The 21548-nt window shown below is 36.2% G+C and overlaps 3 protein-coding genes across 5 annotated transcripts; 1 reads left to right on the top strand and 2 right to left on the bottom strand.

Moving 5' to 3' along the window:
• Positions 1-143: 143 nt before the first annotated feature.
• Positions 144-6733, bottom strand: LOC112557492 (sorbitol dehydrogenase-like). Its single transcript, XM_025227392.1, has 9 exons — positions 6597-6733; positions 6201-6234; positions 5104-5268; positions 4552-4711; positions 3485-3603; positions 2872-2937; positions 2177-2352; positions 1806-1927; positions 144-1577 (listed from the first exon to the last, which is right to left on the bottom strand). The coding sequence occupies exons 1-9, from the start codon at positions 6648-6650 to the stop codon at positions 1424-1426; spliced, it is 1050 nt and encodes a 349-aa protein (XP_025083177.1). The 5' UTR covers positions 6651-6733; the 3' UTR covers positions 144-1423.
• Positions 6734-7603: 870 nt separating this feature from the next.
• LOC112557485 (pentatricopeptide repeat-containing protein 2, mitochondrial-like) lies at positions 7604-15143 on the top strand. Its single transcript, XM_025227380.1, has 10 exons — positions 7604-7661; positions 9473-9607; positions 9983-10075; positions 10745-10931; positions 11091-11202; positions 11879-12058; positions 12455-12568; positions 13554-13634; positions 14209-14322; positions 14560-15143. Exons 1-10 carry the CDS (start codon positions 7619-7621, stop codon positions 14779-14781), a joined length of 1281 nt encoding a protein of 426 aa, XP_025083165.1. The 5' UTR covers positions 7604-7618; the 3' UTR covers positions 14782-15143.
• Positions 14914-21373, bottom strand: LOC112557501 (peptidyl-prolyl cis-trans isomerase B-like). 3 transcript variants are annotated; one of them, XM_025227406.1, is made up of 6 exons: positions 21331-21373; positions 19069-19241; positions 17143-17259; positions 16670-16775; positions 15671-15855; positions 14914-15509 (listed from the first exon to the last, which is right to left on the bottom strand). In XM_025227406.1, the coding sequence occupies exons 1-6, from the start codon at positions 21356-21358 to the stop codon at positions 15375-15377; spliced, it is 744 nt and encodes a 247-aa protein (XP_025083191.1). In that variant the 5' UTR covers positions 21359-21373; the 3' UTR covers positions 14914-15374. The 3 variants fall into 3 exon arrangements, with proteins under 3 accessions (XP_025083191.1, XP_025083197.1, XP_025083206.1); XM_025227412.1 differs by having other exon boundaries at positions 21337-21362; XM_025227421.1 differs by lacking the exon at positions 21331-21373 and adding an exon at positions 19611-19632.
• Positions 21374-21548: the final 175 nt, after the last annotated feature.

Here is a 21548-nt window from a genome sequence, read left to right as displayed (position 1 = left end):
TAAAAGTATTCCTGGCTTATGATCAATGTCATGAAAATGACTGACAATACTTTAAAGAGGAAAACTGTGATGATAAAGAAATTAAATAATGACCAATAACTTTTTTTTCATGTCCAAAAAACAATCTGTTTGTAAGTCATTTATTTCAGGTTCCTGGTATATATTTTATATCAAAACCAACGTTGTGATAGCTTTTTATTTGTAAGAATACAATATAAACACATTTTGAAGAGAGGATTCTCTTCAGCATATGAGCTTTAGATCAATGATTAATTCATGATTAAATATACAACTGTCAAAAAAAAAAAAAACTTGCTCCTAAAGTAGCAGCCAGTAGGAAAGGTGATCTTAACTCATGAAAAAGTTAGTAGATATTTTAAATAGAAAAAGACTATGAAATGAAAATATTGCTCACATTATATCTGTTTGTTATGCCTTTGGTTATAATATACAGTATCAGTCTACTATAAATTTTAGCAATCGATTGAATTGAAGCAAGATCTTGACTTTTCTGGCACAAGATCAAGACTTCACATTAAGAACGGCTGTAGTGCTAAGTCTGGTAAGGGGCGGCTGGGGGTGCAATTGGTCTTTTATGCAAAGCCAGCAGCTAAAGCTATATCAGGATAAAGCACCCAGCCATGTAAACAGATGCCACAAGCAGAGAATGCTAGTCTGTTGAGACTGCGATTAAGATTACTCAAACAATCATGTAGCATAAGATGGCCTGTTATTAATTATAACAGTATGAAATTTTCTAAAAACTGGGGATGGTTTGACACCAATACAGCACTATAACGCTTTTTATGTCAAGTGGATAAAAAAGTATTTATAACATCAATTAAGTGAGTTTGGATACTTAAACTCGTATTTTTCTTTCAGATTTCAAAATTGGTTTAAAAGTTGTTCTGACTGACAAGTTTTCCTGAATAAAGGCAATCTTCTCAAGTAGTTATCTCCACATTTTACAAAACTGTTAATAATCACACTACATCTTCAGCAAACATTTGTTTATATTTATAAGCATAGGCACTAATTAAGAATGGATTTCCACCGGTGTCCTTGCTTTACGTTTTTCATGCTTCAGTAAATCATAGTATGCAATACAAATCTACTTATCACAAAATTTTATAATTTCTTTTCAAAATATATAGCATTCACTCAATTAGATTGCAAATGACAAATCCACCTCTACTTCAGATCTCCACAAACACACTAAACATTCATAGTTATACTACTCAAAAAAGGCGCAAACCCGATTACAGAACAGTGTTAAAATGAAACCCCAAAACCAATAAATGCTTAAATACACAACCAAATACTAATATTTTCTAAAGCACTCAAATTGACCAGGATACCCGTTTGAAAATTACCCCTTCACTTTTTTCCATGAACTCGTCTTGCATATTCAAACGCTTCAGATTTATTCTCTACTACAGCTGATCATGATCTTTACACCCTCTCCACGTTTGGCAGTTTCAAAGGCCTCGATGGATCTTTCCAAGGTAAATCGATGAGTTATCATTGGTTTTAAATTCACTTTGCCAGAGGCAACCATAGCCAAAGCAGTTGGGTAGCTGAAAAAAAAGGAAATCCCACATATTTTCAAAGTTGAAGAAAACACATATTTCTTACACTTTGGAATGTTTTGCTCTCTCTCTTGCAAAAAAAGAAAGACAATATATACTCTCTGACTATCGTTAGTCACATGTCTAAAAAAATCAGAAAGCAAAAAATTTAGAAAATTCTCACATTAGAGAATCTTTTCTGTACATAAAAAAGGTTTCATTTTAAGTTTTTATTACCAGTTAGCATATCTGAAGATGCCTCTAATGTCGACTTCTCTGACTGCAGCATTTACCACAGGGAGTTCCACAAGGTCAGGTCCCAGACCCACCAACACCACACAGCCACCAGAGCGTGTTGACTACAACAGAAAAGGTGTTAATCTTTTCTTTCACATGGTAAGATAAAAACATGAGCAATTTAATTAAATCTTGCCAACAATTGGAGTGATCATTAATAACTACAGCAAAAAAAAAAAGAGTAAATAAATGTAAAAATATCAATAAAACACCATTTTTTTCTGATTTCTAAGAGAATCCTAACCTTTGCTTTCCTAAGATCACAATGAGTAATTCACTAATATTTCATCATTCTTCAAGATACAACTTACATAAATAGCCGTACGTATACTTGGAGGTGCACCACTGCATTCTATGGTCACATCAGCAAGGCTTCCCAGCACTTCTTCAACTTGTGAAGCTATAGCTTTCGCGTCTGGACTTGCCACCTTGATGATGGCATCAGCACCCATGCTCTTTGCGAAGTCAAGACGCTTCTGATCAATATCTGAAAATCAGGAAAAAACATTAAAAAAGAAATTACACGCATAAGATACTGCTTTGTCTCCCAGACATTCTTGAAAAACCCTTTATGATATTTAGCCAAGTTCAACCAAAATGAGCAGTTCAATGAAAACTTTATGTTTAACCACACATATCATGAACCTACAACAAAGACAACAGTAGTTCATCCAAAATATTGAGTATTTCCGAACCTATAAAATATATCATTCTTGATGAACCTTTTTGTTTTCTTGTAGTAAGCCTGGTTAAAAGAGTGTAAGTGAATAATGGTGGTTTCACAGTTTGAAAAGGGGCTCATGAATCATGAATTTTAAAAAGATCACATTATAAAGAAATACTTCATTTATGATTGAAAATATCTTTGATTTTAAATACAAAATAATAATAAAAGACAGAGAAATAAAACAGGCAACAGAATAAAATGCAACAAGTACTATTAACCTATATCATTCACATTCCTCCAATTGTACACCTCTAATAAAATTACTTAAATTTGACATACCTGTAATTACTACCTGAGCTGCTCCTCGGGCTTTGGCAGTAACCAGATTGACAATTCCAATCGGTCCTTGTAAACAACAAAACAAATATGACATGAACAAAATTTAAAAAGCTGGGTGTAAAGACACTTTCATGTTTTCACTCTAGCCAGAAAGTAAGTTTTCCGAGTGACTTAGTTGAGCTCATCATTGTAAACTAATTATTCTTAGCTGTAGCATTAATGATGAAGCATAGCTATCATCCTGATTTAGTCCTTTTCTAAACATGGTAATTTTTTTCAAGAAATGTTACTAATGGAAGATTTGGGGACTTAACACTGACTAAAACAGTTATTTTAAAAATAATGTTAGCAGAATTGTTAACAAAGAAAATTGTTTTTGTTTAAATTTTCTTCTTAAAATCCAAAAATACCATATTCATATTATACCCATAACTTGATTCAATTCTCTGGATAAGTAAAATCATGTTCACACATCTCTGATTATTTTCTAATGTCTAGTATTTCTTTTATAATTATCACAGTTTTCTGTTATAAATACTTTTATTTCTTACTATTTTTGTAGACAAAAAAAATATAATTTGTCACCAGTTTTTAACTTTACGTGTCATCTCACCTGCTCCACAAATCAGCACTTTGCTACCCAAGCGAACATTGGCACGATTACATGCGTGAACGCCAACAGACAGAGGCTCTAGCATTGCTCCTTCCTCAAAACTGACGTTGTCTGGAAGCCTGATCAAAAAGACAAAGAGACTCTAATAATGCTCCTTCTTAAAAACATACATTGGCTGGAAGGCTGTTTCCCATTCTTCACCCAACCAAAAAAAAGTCTATGCTACTGAACAGCTGGTGTTGTTTAAACCTTATCCTATCTTTTGAGAAGGGAGTGTTTCTTAAAATTATGACCTAATTAATTAAAGATTAAATAAACTTCTAGAGAAGGAGAAATAAAAGGTTGAATAGCTTATTCAATGTGCATTATCACAATGATAATTGCTTTTATCACATGATAGTAATCACACAGATAATTTGTTCCATTCTTATAGGTAAACATTATACCAGTAAACAGGTGAAATGATATTTTACAGCCAGAAAATGGTTATCCTGGTAAGTGGAGATTAGGAGATGAATAAGGAATAATTTGTTTGTGATTTTTTTACACTCATTGTTGCTCCTTTAAAATGTGAATCTGACAGCATCATGTGCCATCAGTACACAACTCCTTAATTACGTAAAGAAAATGAAGATTTTTGAACCCTTCAATGGTAGTGGTGGTGCGAAAGTACACTGTATTTAAATACATGCATGGAATGGAAAGCTAATTACACACTAAAAGTATTACCATTATATTGTCATTTCTGGTTGTTGTGGTGCAAATCCATATTACAGTGAGCAACTGGCAAACTGTCTCCAACAAAGCTCAGTCAAAATACCTGATTGCTAGTTTAGCTCTTCAAGAGATGTTCATAGTAAAGTAGTTCTTGAAGGAGTCAACAGTTTTGTCCCTTATTTATTCATATCCTTTTGCAAATCACATAGTGCTTTTTTACATAACCCAGCTCTCATCACAGTTTGCAAAACAGTTGATGCACTTTAGAAGACTTTTGGTAGTGAAGCGTAAGAAAAGGATTAAACCTATGAATATCAACATTTTTAAAAAAAAAAGTGAATAGTACTTACTTAAAGCAGAAGTCTGCATCATGAACATAAAATCGTGCTAGATTGCCATTATAGGGTGGTGTAGCACAAAATTTCATGTCCAAGCACAAGTTATAATGCCCAGTTTTGCAGTAGCTGCAGACTCGGCATGGTACACCAGGCTCTATGGCTACCCTGTCACCTGGAAAGTAAAAAAAAAGAGTAAAGATCACAGCACTCAGATGCTCACTTTTTGGAAACTGAGGACACTGTACAATGTTGATGGCGTCTAAAGCCATGTGATTAGGTTTGCATCTCCTGATAAGATAAGAAGAATTTAATTTAATTTCAAACAGTGGCTCCCTTATAACTTTACAATCTTCTTTCATCTGCTTTGACCTCTGTTAGCATAGTAAACATCTCCAACATCTTTTTTTCCACATGTGTGTGAACCTAACTCATATAAAACAAGTTTTGCTGGGAAGCAGCTTGTGAAGTGGTGATCTGAATAGTATGAAATTCTTTTTCAGAGGAACTACATTTTATCCTCAACCAACTAGTATAGTAAGATAGTAAGAAAGAAACCTAACTCACCAACTTGAAGAGATGTGACACCGGGTCCCAGCTTGCTCACAACAGCACTGGCTTCATGACCAAGAACCATGGGAGCTTTAACAACAAAATCTCCAATCTCTCCATGTGTCCAATAATGCACATCAGACCCGCATATTCCCACTTGTTGCATGCATAACTGCACCTCTGTCCAGTCAAGAGATAAAAAAAGAAAGAGAAAAAAGGCATTAAAATTAAACCAGGAATAAAGTAGGTCACATCACATACGTTGATCTACTTTTTGTGCCCTGTACAAGACTAAGAAGTTTAGACATCATTTGTTTTCTTTTGTAGTGCTACTACTTTTTGTACCTTCATTCCAGCATTGAAGTAATGTTTAAAATCACATTTCTTTCCCGTACTTCGTCTTATAACTAGTGTGCTGGTGGACTCCTAATCTCCCTAACCCCTCTTCGACATAAGCAACACACCCCAAAACGTATTGCTATGTCTTCTTATCATTTCTTGATTTCTCTGTTTACTTTTCATGCATGCTTTGTTGTTCTCTACAGATGCAATGAATTTTTAGCTGATCGATACTGTAATGACAGACAAGACAAGAGCTGTTCAAAACATGAACTTGTCCACGTGTTTCAACTTTGATTACAGTATTAATTCTTAGTTCAATATCTACATTTCACAAACACGTTTGTTTTTTTTTAAAGTGAATTGCAGTCTGAAAACCATAATATGTACCTGAGCTTAACTCCCTTGATGTTAACCCTAAAACTGTATCTGGGCTTAAAGAATGCATTATATGCTGAAATGAGTGATGTTTGAGTAACACGTACTCAATGTTAGGCCAAGCTAGGACATTAAAAAACCATACATTCTGATTTCTGTAAGAGCACCGGGAAATTTCGCTCCTTTAGAACTTATAAAGTGATCATTTTCAGAATGAGCGTAAAATTACATAACATTCTGCACCTCAATACTACAATCTTCTTCTGTAGGTTGCTGATGTTTTCTATACCAAAATAATTTTTTTTTTTTTTACTGCGTATATATTTTTCAGTGAGAAATATAATAAAACAGTGAAAACAGCAAACTACAGTACTAGGTGAATGAGATATGCTTACGGCCAGGTCCCGGTTCTGGTACTGGCAAGTCCTCCTGTCAACGACAAAAATATTTGTGACTGCACTTTATCACGCCCACTTAATGTTGAAGATTTTTCAACCTATAGCCCCCCTCCCGGCTCCACCACAAAATAAATGCTTTTATTGTACGACATTTGCACTTAACAAGAAAGAAATCATGCAGTCTGAGCTACAGTTACATTGGAGATATACGACTGTGAGAATGCTTTATGATTTAAAACAGTTCGACTTTCTCATCATTTGCTCATGAATAATTACTTTTTTTTTTAAATATCGTTGTCTGTTAAAACTACTTTAACTAAATACTCCTTGGCCAATTAATTTTTTGTTAAAGTATTTCTGAAGTGGCAATGGAATATACATAGTAATACTTACCAGACGCAAATCGTCTTTCTTGTACAGAATAGCGGTCAGGTTGGTGTCTGCCATGCTTTGCTGCAGTGTTGTGGCGGACTGCGGGAAGTAGCAGACGACTGACTCGCGTGTCCTCGTTTTCAACCTGACACTTGACCTGGTAGATAACCCCTCCCCCAACACACTCACACACGTGTACCCCTCCTCTAATCTAATCGTTTTTAGAGATGGGGAGTCGCGAGTCTTCGTTTTTAACAACGTTTATTTTTTATGAAAATGAAATTCTTTAATGGACGCCCATAATGTTGGAAATAAATACAATCTCCTACTCCAGCTCTTGAGTATATATCCCATTGTGATATATATAAATAATATGGCATATATCATGGCTGTTTTTTAAATGAATAAACCCCACCTAGATTAGATTCGAGGTCATCTTCCATTTTCTTGACCTCTTGATAGCATTCCTTGTTATGATGTACCCTCGCGTTTCGCGCTAGGGAAACAATTTTAATCGAAGCGGATCATCTTCAATAAATATATAGACAAAAACAAATTAGACCAGCATTCATCCCATCACATTAATTCTACCTTTTTATCATATATAGTGCATTTTCTTATTATTTTGCATTTTAAACAATGTCCACTACAAGAAAATTCGTTTCTTCCACATTAATTTGGGCACCACCCGTCGTTAACTTTCTCCCATCTTCAACTCAGATATCGTACGTACTGCTCTTGTACTGTCTGGTCTCAAAAATACGTAGTAAAGTGTATTAATGTATATGACCATGTGCAAATTGTTTTGTACTGCTGGAGTGCATGTGTGTGTGTGTAGTGGTGGTTGTAGAGGAGAACGTTAACTTGTGCGTCTATGTGTGTGTATTCATCTATCATAATTATGTAGTTATATTATGTAGTTGTGTGGAATTGGACCCGACACACTCACCCGCGCGCACATACAAGTAAGCAGCCACAAACACAGGCAATCAGGGTAGCAGATCGTAACTCACCGCCTGACGACCCTGTGCCCAGTCGAACACATGGAGAGATGGTCGGGGCTGCCTATAGCAACAAAGGATGGAGGTATAGTAGGTAGTTTTCTAGAAAGGGTACGTGTAGGTGGTGAGGGAAATAAGAGGGTCGGGTGGTTCTCTTTGTGTGATGTCTGTTCGGGGTGCCGACCGTCGGGTGTGTTCTCCAGTTTCCTCACCCCTCCCTCTCTAGCGCTAAATCGCCTCCGGGCTAACGGTACCCTTCCCACCAAACAACCAATAAAAGGTACTACGGAGTGAGAGGCCCTGAGTTCAAATCTAGCCCCTGGACTCTCTCTGGATCATTTTAATTTGCTTGCTTTGATTTCGTACATAATTGTAGGAATCATACTAAATATTTTGCGTTGTCTTGCCAAAACATTTTACAGTTTAGATTCTGCCTTTTAATATCCGATAACTATGGCACCGTGCATAGTGAGAGTGTATGTCTCGTCTGAAACATTTAACACTTAATGGACGGTAGTTGACTAGTCGAGAGTAGTGGGAGACAAAAATACGACAAACACACAATTTCGAGATGCTAGAAAAAAAATATGACGTGAGAAAACATTTTCTGTACCAAATAAATAAAAATCGAAAAAGGTATCCAAGGGGCAAAAGGGATATACATGTATATATATAAGAGCCCATACATGATGGACTCGCAGCGTTTTTACCAATAATCTTATGTTTATCCTAAACATAAAGAATCCAAAAAAAAGAAAGCGAGGTGAGCGAAATAAATGTGAACAAATGTAGTCGCGATTAGTTCTCTTAGAATTAAAGCGTTGCATGTTGATGCAGGTCAAGGCTGTTCCTCAGTGAAGAAATGATAGTGACCTTCAGTTTCACGCGTTCAGCTGTCGAGCTTCGCTCCATCGCAGCATAGATAGATAACGCGACACATGAGTACTTATGCTTCAGAAACATGACTTTATCGCGAGCCAGAACATCCAGGAACGAAAAGAATGGCCTAAAGAATGGATGCAGTCTTCTGTTCTGTTCAAGAAAGTCACTGCAACAAAACAAAGCTCTGGGATATGTATCTATAATTATGGTGTGAATGGACAGTTGTTTAATAACACTAGAGACAGCCAGCATAAGCGCAGAGAATCTCGAGGTCTGACTGAATGGTTTGAAACAGGTCAGACAGGGATGTGAGCTTTTATTCTGGATGGTCAAAGAAAATCCGAACCCGGAAATGCTGAATGAACTGCTGTTTGTCGTAGAGTTGCTGAATGAACACAATAACAGCTGCAAGAGCAAGTGAACAGGCTAAGCTGGACGTGAAAACCATGATACGCGACTCCACATGCATGCCAGATCGAGATTATTATGGTAAAATAGGCAGGCCGTCGGGCTCAATGGCATGCCACTTAATCATCAGAGTATCTGGGCAACATTTTTACAGTGGATGACTAGAGCTGCGCGATATATGTTTCAGAAGGGCAGCAAACAAGCCAACTGCAAGAATGAACATAATCCAAAACGAAGAAATAATAATAATAAAGGGAATTTATATATAGTGCATTTCCCGACTTAGCAGAAGGGTCAATTAATGCGCTTTATAAGAGAAAACTAATGCACATAACACGTACATACGATCGCACTCAACTAGTTCACACTTGGATACGTTAATACTCGCTGTGGCAACGGCGTACGCACGGGTCAAGGGCATGAACTGATGACATTACATCAATCTTTGCAAACTTGATCAAATCCGAGTTTTGTGCGCAGTTTAGTATGATTTTTTCCCCCGCAGAAAACATTTGGTAAAGGCGTGAGTAGATTTGGGAAATGGGTGAATATGTGGAATCGCAGCACAATGTGTAAATATATAGATCATTTCACGTTTGTTTGCAGAGTTGTCGGCCGTAGAGGGAAAAACAATGGCGACTATTATCCCACGCGTGCCGATTCGTCTGCTCCACTCCTCTCTGTCTGTAGTTCGTCAGTTTACCTTTAAAGAATGCACACATTTCTACGCTCAAAAATGTTGTAAGTAATACTCATAGTAAAATTATTGTATACTTTGATTATGACAAAATCGTACAGGGATCAAGTTTTCCTTTCAGCGTTCATTAATTTTATTACTATTAATATTAAAGGTGCTTTTCAACTACACTAACTCAAACTCAGCATTCGTCAGTGATTTGATGGCCCACGAACCGTACATACCATTCTTTCCTGTTACCAAAGATCGATCTTTGCTTTTACTTTCATTGTGCGTACGCCTCTTTCACACATACACGGCGAGATCGAGTAAGGACCATATGATGTATCGAGTTTGGAGAGAGGGGGAAAGATTGAGAGAAGAAGTTTACTCATGTCATTTTTTGGTGACTAATAGCTGAAACTGTTTTGCCTTGGCAGTGAAACGAACCTTATTTAGTGGTGACATCCTTGGCATCGAAAATTTCAAGCGTTTTCGACTGTTTGAAAAAGACAACATTGGTCAAGAGATGGGTATAATTGATTGCTCCCTTCTCGTTCACAAATGTATATATACGCGTGCATATAAGAAACTTGCACGCATTGTTATGAATGCAGTTTTTTTTTATTTAAGAAACTTATATATTTTAAGATGATATGAGAACATATAAATTATTTGTTTAGCATATTCATTTTATTATACATCTTTTGGAATTATGTTTCTGATAAATTATTGCAGAAATTATACTGTTATTTATTGTAATTATTGTTGTGGCCCTATGCTCCCCAAGGAGTAAAAAGGACTAAACTAAACTATCGTTGTTGTAACTCTCAGAGGTAAAAATTTTAGCTGTCTGCTGACAGCATTTGTTCGTAGCTCTAAGTGAAAGTTAATAGTGTATAATTTTCTCACATTTTTTTTTTTAACTGTTAGGAAATTTGTCATGTTTGAAAAGGAGGCAGTAGGTTGAAGTATTTAAACTAACAGAGTTATTGATGAGTTCATAATGCTTTGAGAAGAGAGTTTGTCAGGTTGTATTGCAATATTTCAAAATCGGTTGGAAGATATATGTTGAAATTGTATTTAACTTTATTCAGTTAAAAAGAAATTATCTGGGTTTTTTGCTCATGAATTATGCTTACCTTTTTATTTTTTGATTGTGCTAAAACTTATCAAAGATCTTACATTCATTTTCTCTTCAGAAAACTTTGTACAGAAACTTACTTTTGCAAAAGATGATCCAACTGTATCCACAACACTTATTCCGGATGTAATGAAGCTTATTTATCTAGCCACAACAAAGAGTGAAGTATCATTAATAGTAGACTTACTGCACAAGTGTTATGGGCAGAGGGATACAGATGAAGAGGTTGCAGATGGAGGTAACAAGTATGTCATCTATATTTTGATTTATTGAAATGTTAGTTTGCATATACAACAGTTAAGTCATTTTAACATAGATATCTGTTATTCAAGACCTTAGCTACAAACATATTGCTTAAATTGAATTGGAAGAAAAAAACAAAACCATTTTTTGTGTGTGTCTAGAATAGTGCCTGGTCAATCACATTCCAGACATTTCCAGTTGGGGCCTCTGTTTATGCGTCTTTTGCATATCCTCAAAAATACTGAAACAGCATTAGCTGTTTGGCAAGATCAGGTAAAAATTTGGTAGACTCACTAACAACTTTTAAATTTTTTTAAAATTTCATTTCATTTTTGGAAACTAAAATTTGTGGTGTCATTTATCCCAGTGCAAGAGCTTTGAAGCATATGCCAATGGCATAAGAAAAGATTCCTCTAATCTAGCAGTAGTAGAAGCAGTGAATCATAAGTGGAGCACCATGTTTAGGTATGGCATGTTGTAGGTGATCCAGCCTTCTCCTTCCAGTACTTTTTACTCTTCCTAAAATGTCAAGTACCCACCACTGCTGCGCGACTAAAGGGTTTCTAGTCAATTCATAAGATGGCCTTAAATAGGCAAACTGCTTTGAAGTTGAGTACATCAATCACAAGGCTGTGTAGGTTTTCTCCAGAATTGGTGGGAGATTGTCAGACAGTTTATGTTCAGAGAAACAGTCACTAATATTTCTTCTTATAAACCAGTATTTCCAGAAGTGTCTTGCACCACTGTAAAACTGTAGAACAGAATATTTTTGATTTAGTGATTTGATGCAGAGTAAGAAATGGACCTATTGAGAGGTGACTAGTGCACTTTTTTAGTTGCTTCCTCCATTGGGTATTATACTTTTGGTGTTAGCTTATACTGCACAGAAATATTACTATATGTTTCAAATGTGAAGTTAGAGACTTAACATGCTTTAACTTTGGTTTAGAAACTGAAGAATGTATTCTCCAAAACTACGTGTTGTCTGGTGCTTATGGACCTACTTTACAATGAAGGTCAGTATCAGGCTGTGATCAAAACCTTCTGCCAGATGCAAGAAGCTAAAGTTTCACCAGTCCAGTATCCCCCAGACTGCACAACACTGGCTTTGGCAGCCTTATACCAGATGGTACTGTTTGGTGAATCTGTCAGGTTTTCAGAAATGTTAAATTGTAAAGGGTCTAATTGCAAAATGAAAAGTTAATGCGTGTACCTTCATAAGACTTCAGAACAGTTTCTTTACTAACTTCTGTAACCTCATATTAACATGTTATTTCAATTAGGATTCTGCTCTTAATACAAGAGCTGTTTAGAAAATCAACATGAAAGTTCCTTATTCCAGCTATTGTAGTGAATAAGTTGCAGTTACAGTTTAGTGTTTGCTCAGTGTCAGTTACAAGTATTGTTAGTGGAACAGGCTGTCAGAAATGCAAACATTCAGGAACACTGCTTATTGGTGAAACTAATATTGTTGAAAAGATTGTGTACATGTTTCTGGAAGATTTAATTTTTTTGCATGATGAAGAACTCAAAAGAAGCTCTTGTGGAAGCAAAGCAGTATATAGAACAAAGCAGAAAAGAAAGATCTTTACTGTCAAGAAGAAGCATGCTGTTTGCTGCGGGACTGGCTTTAAATCAGGTAGGCTCAATAAAAATTGATTTAGCTCATAACATTCCTGTAGAATTTTTACAGGAAAAGTTTAGTTTAAACATGCCCGTCATGCTTCATATTTGTTATTTTTTTTATTGCTTATTGAGAACCAAAGAAACATTTGAAATTAGAGTTATTAACACTTCATGTGTTGTTGAAGAGAAACATGCTTGAGTGGCACATCTTCATTGTGTTCATGATTCAGACATGCCAAGCGTACATTTGAAGAAACTGGTGTTAAACATTTGTCTTATGTACTAGCAGTTCTTTCCATTAATTTCAGTAGTTAATGTAAATGTTTGTTATGTTTGGCATGTGCTAACAAATTTCAGAGATAAAGTTTCTTATTAGATGAGTCTTAATATCCTATCGCTGCTAGGTGGATAATAATAGATGGCGTACCAAAGAAATTGTATTTTTACCACTTCAGCATGTGGAAACTTACCTTTATTTATAGGGTAAATAATATTGCACGTGAACTTAAGCTTCCAATTAATCCTATGTTAAATCAGCATTATTTTAATTATCATTATTTTAATTATCTGGGTATGTTAACTTTTAAAAAATTTTCTGGTTCTATTATTACATTATTTCTCCCACTTGAGCATTTGTGGATTATCATTTTTACTTTAAGTTTACCAAACTTACTCACATTTGTAAAGAGATCAAGACTTCATTCTCGATGGTATCTAAACAAAATGAAAAAAAAAAGATGGCCTGCTGTATTTTAGCTTAACAGTTTATCCTTGGCTGCAGTGATGTCAGAAGTCAGAACGTAGATCTTGGTATATTGGTTTTTCTCTAAATAAATTTTAAAAAGTCTCAAAGACTTTTTTGTGGCAGATGATAGCACTGCCTGAAACTGAATGTTGCATACACATTACAATTTTATTTTTTTGTTTTTATTTGGCAAAAGATGACTTTAAGATTCAAGAATATGACAGCACCATTTCTTTACGATTTTTTTTTTCAGGGTGATCCAGTGTATGCGCTGGACATTGCAAACCATCTCTGTAACGATTCGAATAAAGAATCTATTTTCAGGAATGTCAAGGTAATATGCATTTAACTCTCAGTTCTGTTCTCGTTATAGCTACCTTAAGAGGTCAGTGTAACAGTTACAGTAAATATTTATATCATGCTATATCCCAGAAATCAGCCTCAAAGTTTTTTTTTTACATGCATACACCCACAATGCAATGGCGGAAACTAGAGTACCTGAAGAAAACCACCAAGGGTCAGCCCTGTAAATAGATAACACGTCCAGAGAGAGGTTTGCCAGAACAAAATATGATCCCAGGAACCCTGATTCTCAGTATTGTGGTGACAGACACTGTCCCAATGGACCTTGCTGAGCCATAATTCATTTACTATTTTAGAGAAATCACGATAATAGAGCTCATTTTATAAGGTTGTTTCAGTAGAGGAAGCAGTTGAACCATCTTTCCAATTTCTTACTTGGTGGAAACCTCAGTATCAGAAAGAAAAAAAAATATCTTCATGTGGTTACCACCTTTTGCTTGTCACATCATTGATGACCAGCTATCTTACCAAAATCTGTTTAAGTGTCTAAGAGTAAAGAAATTTAGAGTTGTTGCAGTATATTGGATACATAATTGTCCTTGCAGGTTATTGCCTTTGCACAACTTGGGCAGATGAAAGATGCTCTTGACTTAATGGAAGGAGGACTGTGGGTTGATGTTCCTACACAATCACGCGTTGGCACCATCTTCTCAAACACTGTAAATCTATTTTGCGTATATTATTGGAATATGGATACTCTTAAAACAAGTGTTTGGTAGCATCATGTACATGGTTATGACCAGCGTTGCTAAATGGCAAGCACTTTGAAATATGCCTTAATTAGCGAGTGCCATGTTCTGCCGAAAGGTAGCTCAAATTTGACACTACAATTTTTTTGAAAGCATTGTATAAATAGAAAAATAGTTAGTCGAGTAAATTTCTTTTTTTTTTTCCAGGTTGAAACTGTCGCTGCAAAAGTACGCGAAAGTGGCAATCAAGATCTGGCACACAGATATATGCACATCCAAAATTTACTCAATAGAGAAGGCTTGTTAAGCCCACAGACATTGAATCATTTTGTAGAAAGGCCCATACTGAGACAAAGAAAGCAAATATCTCAGAGTTTTAAAAGCCGGCCAAAGTCACTTGTTCCAACTCAAAAGTATCTCAAAACATGATTTGTTTTTCATCATGAAAAATCTTACTTTTACTCGATCTTTTTAAAGTGTTTGCTTCCTTAAAACTTTTTTGTTTAATTGCATGCTTGAAAATATAATTGAATAAATTGTACAAAACTCAAGTTTCATTCATTTCCTTTTATCCAAAATGTTCTCATTTTATTTCATTTTAACTCTTTCACAGTATCACACCCATCAGTCAAATGAATAGTGAAAAATGCCTTTGATCAAATGAGTTTGCACCCTGATAACTAAGCTGTTTGCACCCTGATAACTAAGCTGCAATCAGCAAGAATTAGAATACAGTATGGACACATGCCAGTAATTCAAAGGTGGTCAGTGCCTCTCTGAATATTTGTTGCCAAAAAAAGTACAAATCAATGAATTTGGATCCAGAAAGTATTGATGTAACAACGGACACTCTTAGTGCAGATATGCAAAATTATTCATTCTTCAGTATAAATGTCATCACCAACATTTTTAACATGCAAACATATGGCAATCTTTTATAGTATCAACAAAATACCACAAAACATGGAGGAAAAAACTTTAAAAAAAAAGGTACAATATACATTAGTAAACACTATTCAACACTATTCCTCTGCAGCTTCTTTTTCAACAGCAAAAGGTTCCTCAACCTCAAGAGCACCTGAGTTAACAATGACAACATCCTTTTCTGGTTTGTCTCTGGCATCTGTCTTACTGCTTTCAATTTTGCGCACCACATTCTGGAAAATAGCAGAAACATATTTGAAGTAGGCTGCTTGCCAAAAAAAAAAAAAAAATGTTCTGACCCAGGCAATTTAAAAAAATGCATTTTATAAAGTGAAATTAAAATTATTGTACTTTAAAAATCAAAATCTAATGGTTAGGATTAAATGACAATTACCATGCCCTCAATCACTTTTCCGAAAACCACATGTCGTCCATCCAACCAGGAGGTCTTCTTGGTTGTGATAAAGAACTGAGATCCATTTGTATCCTTTCCAGCATTAGCCATGGACAGCCAGCCAGATCCATAGTGCTTCAATTTGAAGTTTTCATCTGGAAACTTCTCTCCCCAAATGCTGCGACCTTAGAGGTAAAAGTGAGAAACAGAAAAATGCATGCGATTTAGACAGTAATCTTTAAAAAAAAAAATGGCCACAATAGAATCTGTCACTCTTCTTATATACCTTGTGAATCTGTGCAGGTAGGTGCAAACAAAATATTTTACATTGTCTAACACCACACAAACATTTGCATAAAATTTAAACAAATGCAGAATACATATCCTAGAGATTAATTTTAAAAAGCAGAATAAAAATATTGTTTGACATTAAGAGGAATTAGTTTCCCTGATTTGGTGGTTCTGGGAAAGCTGTGCATCATTATGCTACACTCCAGAAGGCTTCAGCCACCAAAACCTAATGAAGTCTTCTTGAAAAATTCACATTCAGAAGAAGAAGAAACATTTAAATGTTCTCATGAGAATAAAATATCAAAGTGGATCACTTGCTGACCACAACTTCAATGACACTCTCGTGTTGTGCAAAAAAAAAAAAACAACACAAAAAACCCAAATGATTTATCAACAAAAGAAAAATTGACCTGATTACTCTTAGCTTGAGATACAATCAAAGCTGAAGTATTTATACAGCAGTCCAATGCAAAATAAATCCCAATAATCAAACTTTTTGAATAAATACCCTGAAATTGGTACCTTAAGTGTCTGCAATATGTCAATATAGCAGTCTTTCAGCAAGAAAACAAACAGATTTAAAAAATTTTATCAACAAGAGGGGGAAAACAGTTACAAAAATGCTAATTTGTAGATTTTATGATGACTAAATGGATTGCTGTGACGAAATATCAAGCTTGAAGTTACATGCTAGAATAGTGGCCATACCTCCTGTACCATCACCTCTGGTAAAATCACCTCCCTGAATCATGAAATCCTTGATGATTCTGTGGAACTTGCTCCCCTTGTAGGTAAGTTTAGTGCCACCATCTTCCTAAAACAACATGCATACAACTCAGCTTAAGCAGCAATTTTTTAATTTGCGCACTATCTTAAAAGTGTGTGACATGGAAACATATTTTGTTAATTGGTAAAACTTGCAACAATTAATGTACTTAAGTGCAACCACAATCTCAATTCTTTTTCATGCTGATAAAGACATAAAACAACAATTAAATACCAAGATTGCTTTCATACTTTATGATTATAGAGCAATGGATTTCTACACAACTACAATTTTTGTCTCTTTAATTTGCAACATTATCAAAATAGTGAATTGAATGATAATCTCTCGAAATACTAAAACTTTCAAAAGGAAACAATACATGTTAAAATCTCAAACGACAGTTTTAAGACATTACCCTGTCTCCGATGGCCAAAGCCTTAAAATTTTCCACAGTTTTAGGGACAGTCTTTCCAAAAAGACCAATGACTATCCTTCCAGCTGGCTCTCCACCAATCTCAATATCAAAATAAACCTGAAAATATATATATATATGCACTTTTTAAAAAAAGGCAGCTTACAGTGCAACCATTAATACAATACCTGTCATGTTTTATTAGAGACATGAAAAACATTTTTATATTACTTCAGATTTCTTCTACTCTATGAATATCTCTCTTATAATTACAAGGTTTGGTTGGCTTCAATTTATCGCCACGTAGTTGGTATTTCATATAACTGTAGCTAGATTACAGAGAACTGGCCAGTCCTAAATAGGGGTGGAGGAAGACTGAATCAGTGAATAATCTAATGGTCTTGAGCTCATTTAGACATCAATAGATGCATGCAGCACTGCATGTCAAGACCAAAACCATTTATCATAATCATAGTTCCAGAGAGATAAAGTCGAAAAAATGCTCGTTTGTAAACACAGCTGATTGGATCATGAGGGTCTGAGTTCAGAATTCATCTTGGAGCACACTTTTCTCTGGTAAATGCTTTTGTTGAAAGGCCTGGCCATAAGGGAGGGGTGTGTGAAGAATTCTTTCATGATCTACCCCTCTTCAATAGTGCCAAATCCCTTTAAGGTAGAGGAACTTAATATTGAGTAAACCAGGGATGTTTTAAAATTTTTTTTAACTCCGAGGACCATTTTGATATTTATAACATCATTCACAGGCCATGCATGATTATCTACTTAAAAATTAGCTTTCCCTAGTCAACCAAACTATAATTTTGCCATAGAATGTTAACACTTGTGCAACTACAATCCCAGCCTGTCTGACACTGTCCTGATTTTGTCTGTGGATGTACAGTGAAAGTAAATTAGTACACACAAACCTACTTCTGATGGAGGAGCTCATGACATTTACAAACTGTCTACGCATAGACATACTTACACATGCACAAATAAACTTATAAACCTAAACAATTTTTTTACTAGTGAAAGCTTTTTTACTTGCTCATCCTTTAGAAATCCATAAAAGGATAATGTTGGACATTTGTAAGCCTAAACTGTTCACTAATATACATAGAAAACTTGAAGATCATTCTTCTGCTACTATGATTATTGTATGAGCCAACATAGTCGAAGAACGCTACACGTATCAACAGCCGACATCAAGCCGGAAGCAGTGTACCCTCGGCTTGGGGTATGTATAATTTTCCAAACTTGTTCATTTAGGCCGCAGGCATACGTGGCATGCGTGTTAGTCCCATTATGTACTCTTGTGTGTCCTGTCTATCCCGTAATGAACGTTCCTTTCTTGTTCATCAAAATTTACCTTATTAATATTGTCCACTAACTATAAATTTATGTTGTTATGAAAAAGCTTATAGATTTACTGAAATCTGCGATTGCCTAGGCTGGATCAAAATGATTCCGCGGACCGTAGGTTCCCCACCCATGGAATAAACCAACGAAAGCAGTCGACAAGAGCGCCAGAATTTTCCCAGGTTAAGAACTTGAAGACAGCACTCACTAACGGTAAAACCGCCGACCACACTCGCTAAGGCGGCCTCTGTCGAATGACATGTCAGGTAAACTGAAATAGCGCAAGAAAATTTTAACAGAAAAAAAAGCACACCTGTGGTTCAAGAGTTAGCGGAGAACAACCATTTCCGGTTGTTTTTGTTTAGGAGAGAAAGATCCTAGACATGACGGTTTGGTTTGAGATCTGGTTCTGTTGGCATTAGACATCATTAGCTGGAATTCTTATCGAGCAAGTCCGCCTTAGCGAGTCGGCTGCTGAAGACCCATAAGACCTTTGATATGTATTATATGTACTATAATTTGTATTTCTTCACGCAAGTTTGCAAACAGTGCAGACTATTAAATACTCACCTTGTCAGTGACTTTCGGTCCTTTTGCAGCCGAAGTCAGACTGATGAGAAGACACAATGCTGCCGCCGCTCCAACCAACATGATGTATGCCACTGGTCTCGACCAGGCCCTCTTGATACTTCTCAGTGGGAAGGCTATGGTTGCTTTTGTTCCTTTCTCCGGAACCACGAGTTCTGCAACATGGCGCACCAAGTGAGTTGGAGTGATCTGATTGGCTAGATTATTGTTACACGTCACACACGACGAGCACGTCGTCTGCTAGAGTTCTCAGCAATCACCTTTTTCTGTAACTATCAAAACTTACAAGTGTTCCTGACTCAAGTGCCTTGATAGTTTACAACCACACTGATCAAATACCTGATAATGTTAGTTTAGTAGAAAAGGCAGATGATGCACATAAATTCGCTGATGGAAACGATAAGCTCTTGATATTTACGGTTCTCAAAAGTTTTATTGAGTTTGCCATGCAACGACAACAAAAAGCTAACATCTGCTACTGAAACAACAATAATACGACAAAAGTAGCACACATGTTTACTTACTCGCCATCTCAAAGGACTTATCGCAATGTAAAAGATGAAGAATTTCCTTTGTGACTGAATTAGCGGTTCATCAAAAACGATCGACTGTGTATATACAGTTTCGTAGAGTACTTAATTGTGGTCTACATGAAGACCAGTGCCAGCTCGAGTATACGTGTCAGGTGCGATGAGCTATCGACCTCGCTTACATCACCTCTCAGGTGTCAGCTCACAAAATGTTTCGATGCTCTAGATTCAATTAAAGTATATAGTTTATGTAAGGTGACCAGACGTTTCGGGGGCAAAAGCGGGACACGTGCCGCTGATGGTGTCGTCACCGTCAAAAAACGCCGAAAAAAGTGATTTTTAAAGACAACCGGGACATTTGATGGACTTGCCAGAAAGCCAGAAAGCGGGACATTGGGCGTCCCCCCGATATTCAGGCGGGACACGAGATCAAAAGCGGGACTGTCCCGCCAAATGCGGGACGTCTGGTCACCTTAGTTTATGGAACTGTGAACGTTTAATATTACAGTAAATCGCGGTTACGTATAAACATCGTTTATCTCTGGACGTGGCAGCTATATACATCTGACTAGTCCCAGGACAAAACTTATCTCGGCACCGCCAGGGTCGTCCAGACACAACGTAATCCATCTGCTAGAGGTTGAATGTAGCCGTGACAATTACACATATCTGGTGACACGTATGTTTAATCTACATGTATTAGTTTTTTTTATAAAGTGACCAGTACTGCTATCTTCTCGTTCTTTTATTCTGAGCTTAGAATTAATGTGTAAACTGACAGTCAGGAACTGACAACATAAATCTGAAGATGGCACTGCATCGCACTGGGTGGTTGCAAATCTTGAGGAGTGCACACGGACGGGGTGGGCATGTTACCGGCTCACAAAGAAGCGTCAGACCAAAGATACATGTAGTAAATATTATTTACTATATTTTTGGTCTGACTGAAACATGTGCGTGATGAAGAATTTGCGAATTAATTAGGTAACGATATACTAAGAGTGGCATCTGGTTATGAGTGTCGGATTGTTGTTATTATATTATTATTAAAAGGAATTTATACAGTGCATTTCCCGACTTAGCAGGACACAATTACACAACTGTACATAAACACACATACAGACACAGTCCATTATATGTCAGCAAACAAAGAGCTAAACTCTCCACCACCACCACCACCACCACACACGCCAAACAAAGACTAAAATCCAGGTGTTCTGTCATTGATATTAGTGGAGAGCTTGGATCGTTGGATATTGCATCCTCTATGTCGACCACAATTGCGAGTTGTTACAGTTCAGATCTACAGCTCCGACGCCATTGTATCGTCTGTGGGTGCACAGAATAGATCAATAGATACTCGGGCCAACGGATACGAAATCGCCAGAAGATTGCCGATATCGATGCAATCACGAAGCAGAGAAAAACTGCATAAAAATGCTACAGCAGATGACTGTTTGATCTTTCAGTTGTGGAAGTTCCATAACGACTTGGAAAAGCAGAAGAAACCGTTATGGCGTCGGGAAGAAAAGATTGGCAGTCGAACGGAAATTTGAAATCGTAGAGGAAAATAAAAGTCAAACAGTCCTTCACGCAAACAAGGCAAAGAAAAAAAAAAAAAAAGGAATGGACTGGTCTATACAATGGGCACAAAAAAGAAAAAAAAAACTCAACGAAAATAATCCAAAATACAAAAATGCAGAGAGCTGCTTACTCAAACCTGCGAGGACAATGGACGCCATTCCAAACTGCGTGTGCTGTCGTGGGATGTGTTTTTTTGTGGAAGAGAAAATGGTTCTGTTTGTATATATGTATGCAAATTTGATCAAAGAAATAATTTTTGACGAGAAGTGAAATTTGATATATATTTTGATAGTTCAGTTTTTTTTTTTCAGTTTCTCGTAGATTTTATACATTTGTAGTTTGAATGCT

The sequence above is a fragment of the Pomacea canaliculata genome, linkage group LG1 (assembly GCF_003073045.1).
Source record: "Pomacea canaliculata isolate SZHN2017 linkage group LG1, ASM307304v1, whole genome shotgun sequence".
NCBI classification, from domain to species: Eukaryota; Metazoa; Mollusca; class Gastropoda; order Architaenioglossa; family Ampullariidae; genus Pomacea; species Pomacea canaliculata.
This window is presented reverse-complemented; position numbering and strand designations above follow the sequence as displayed.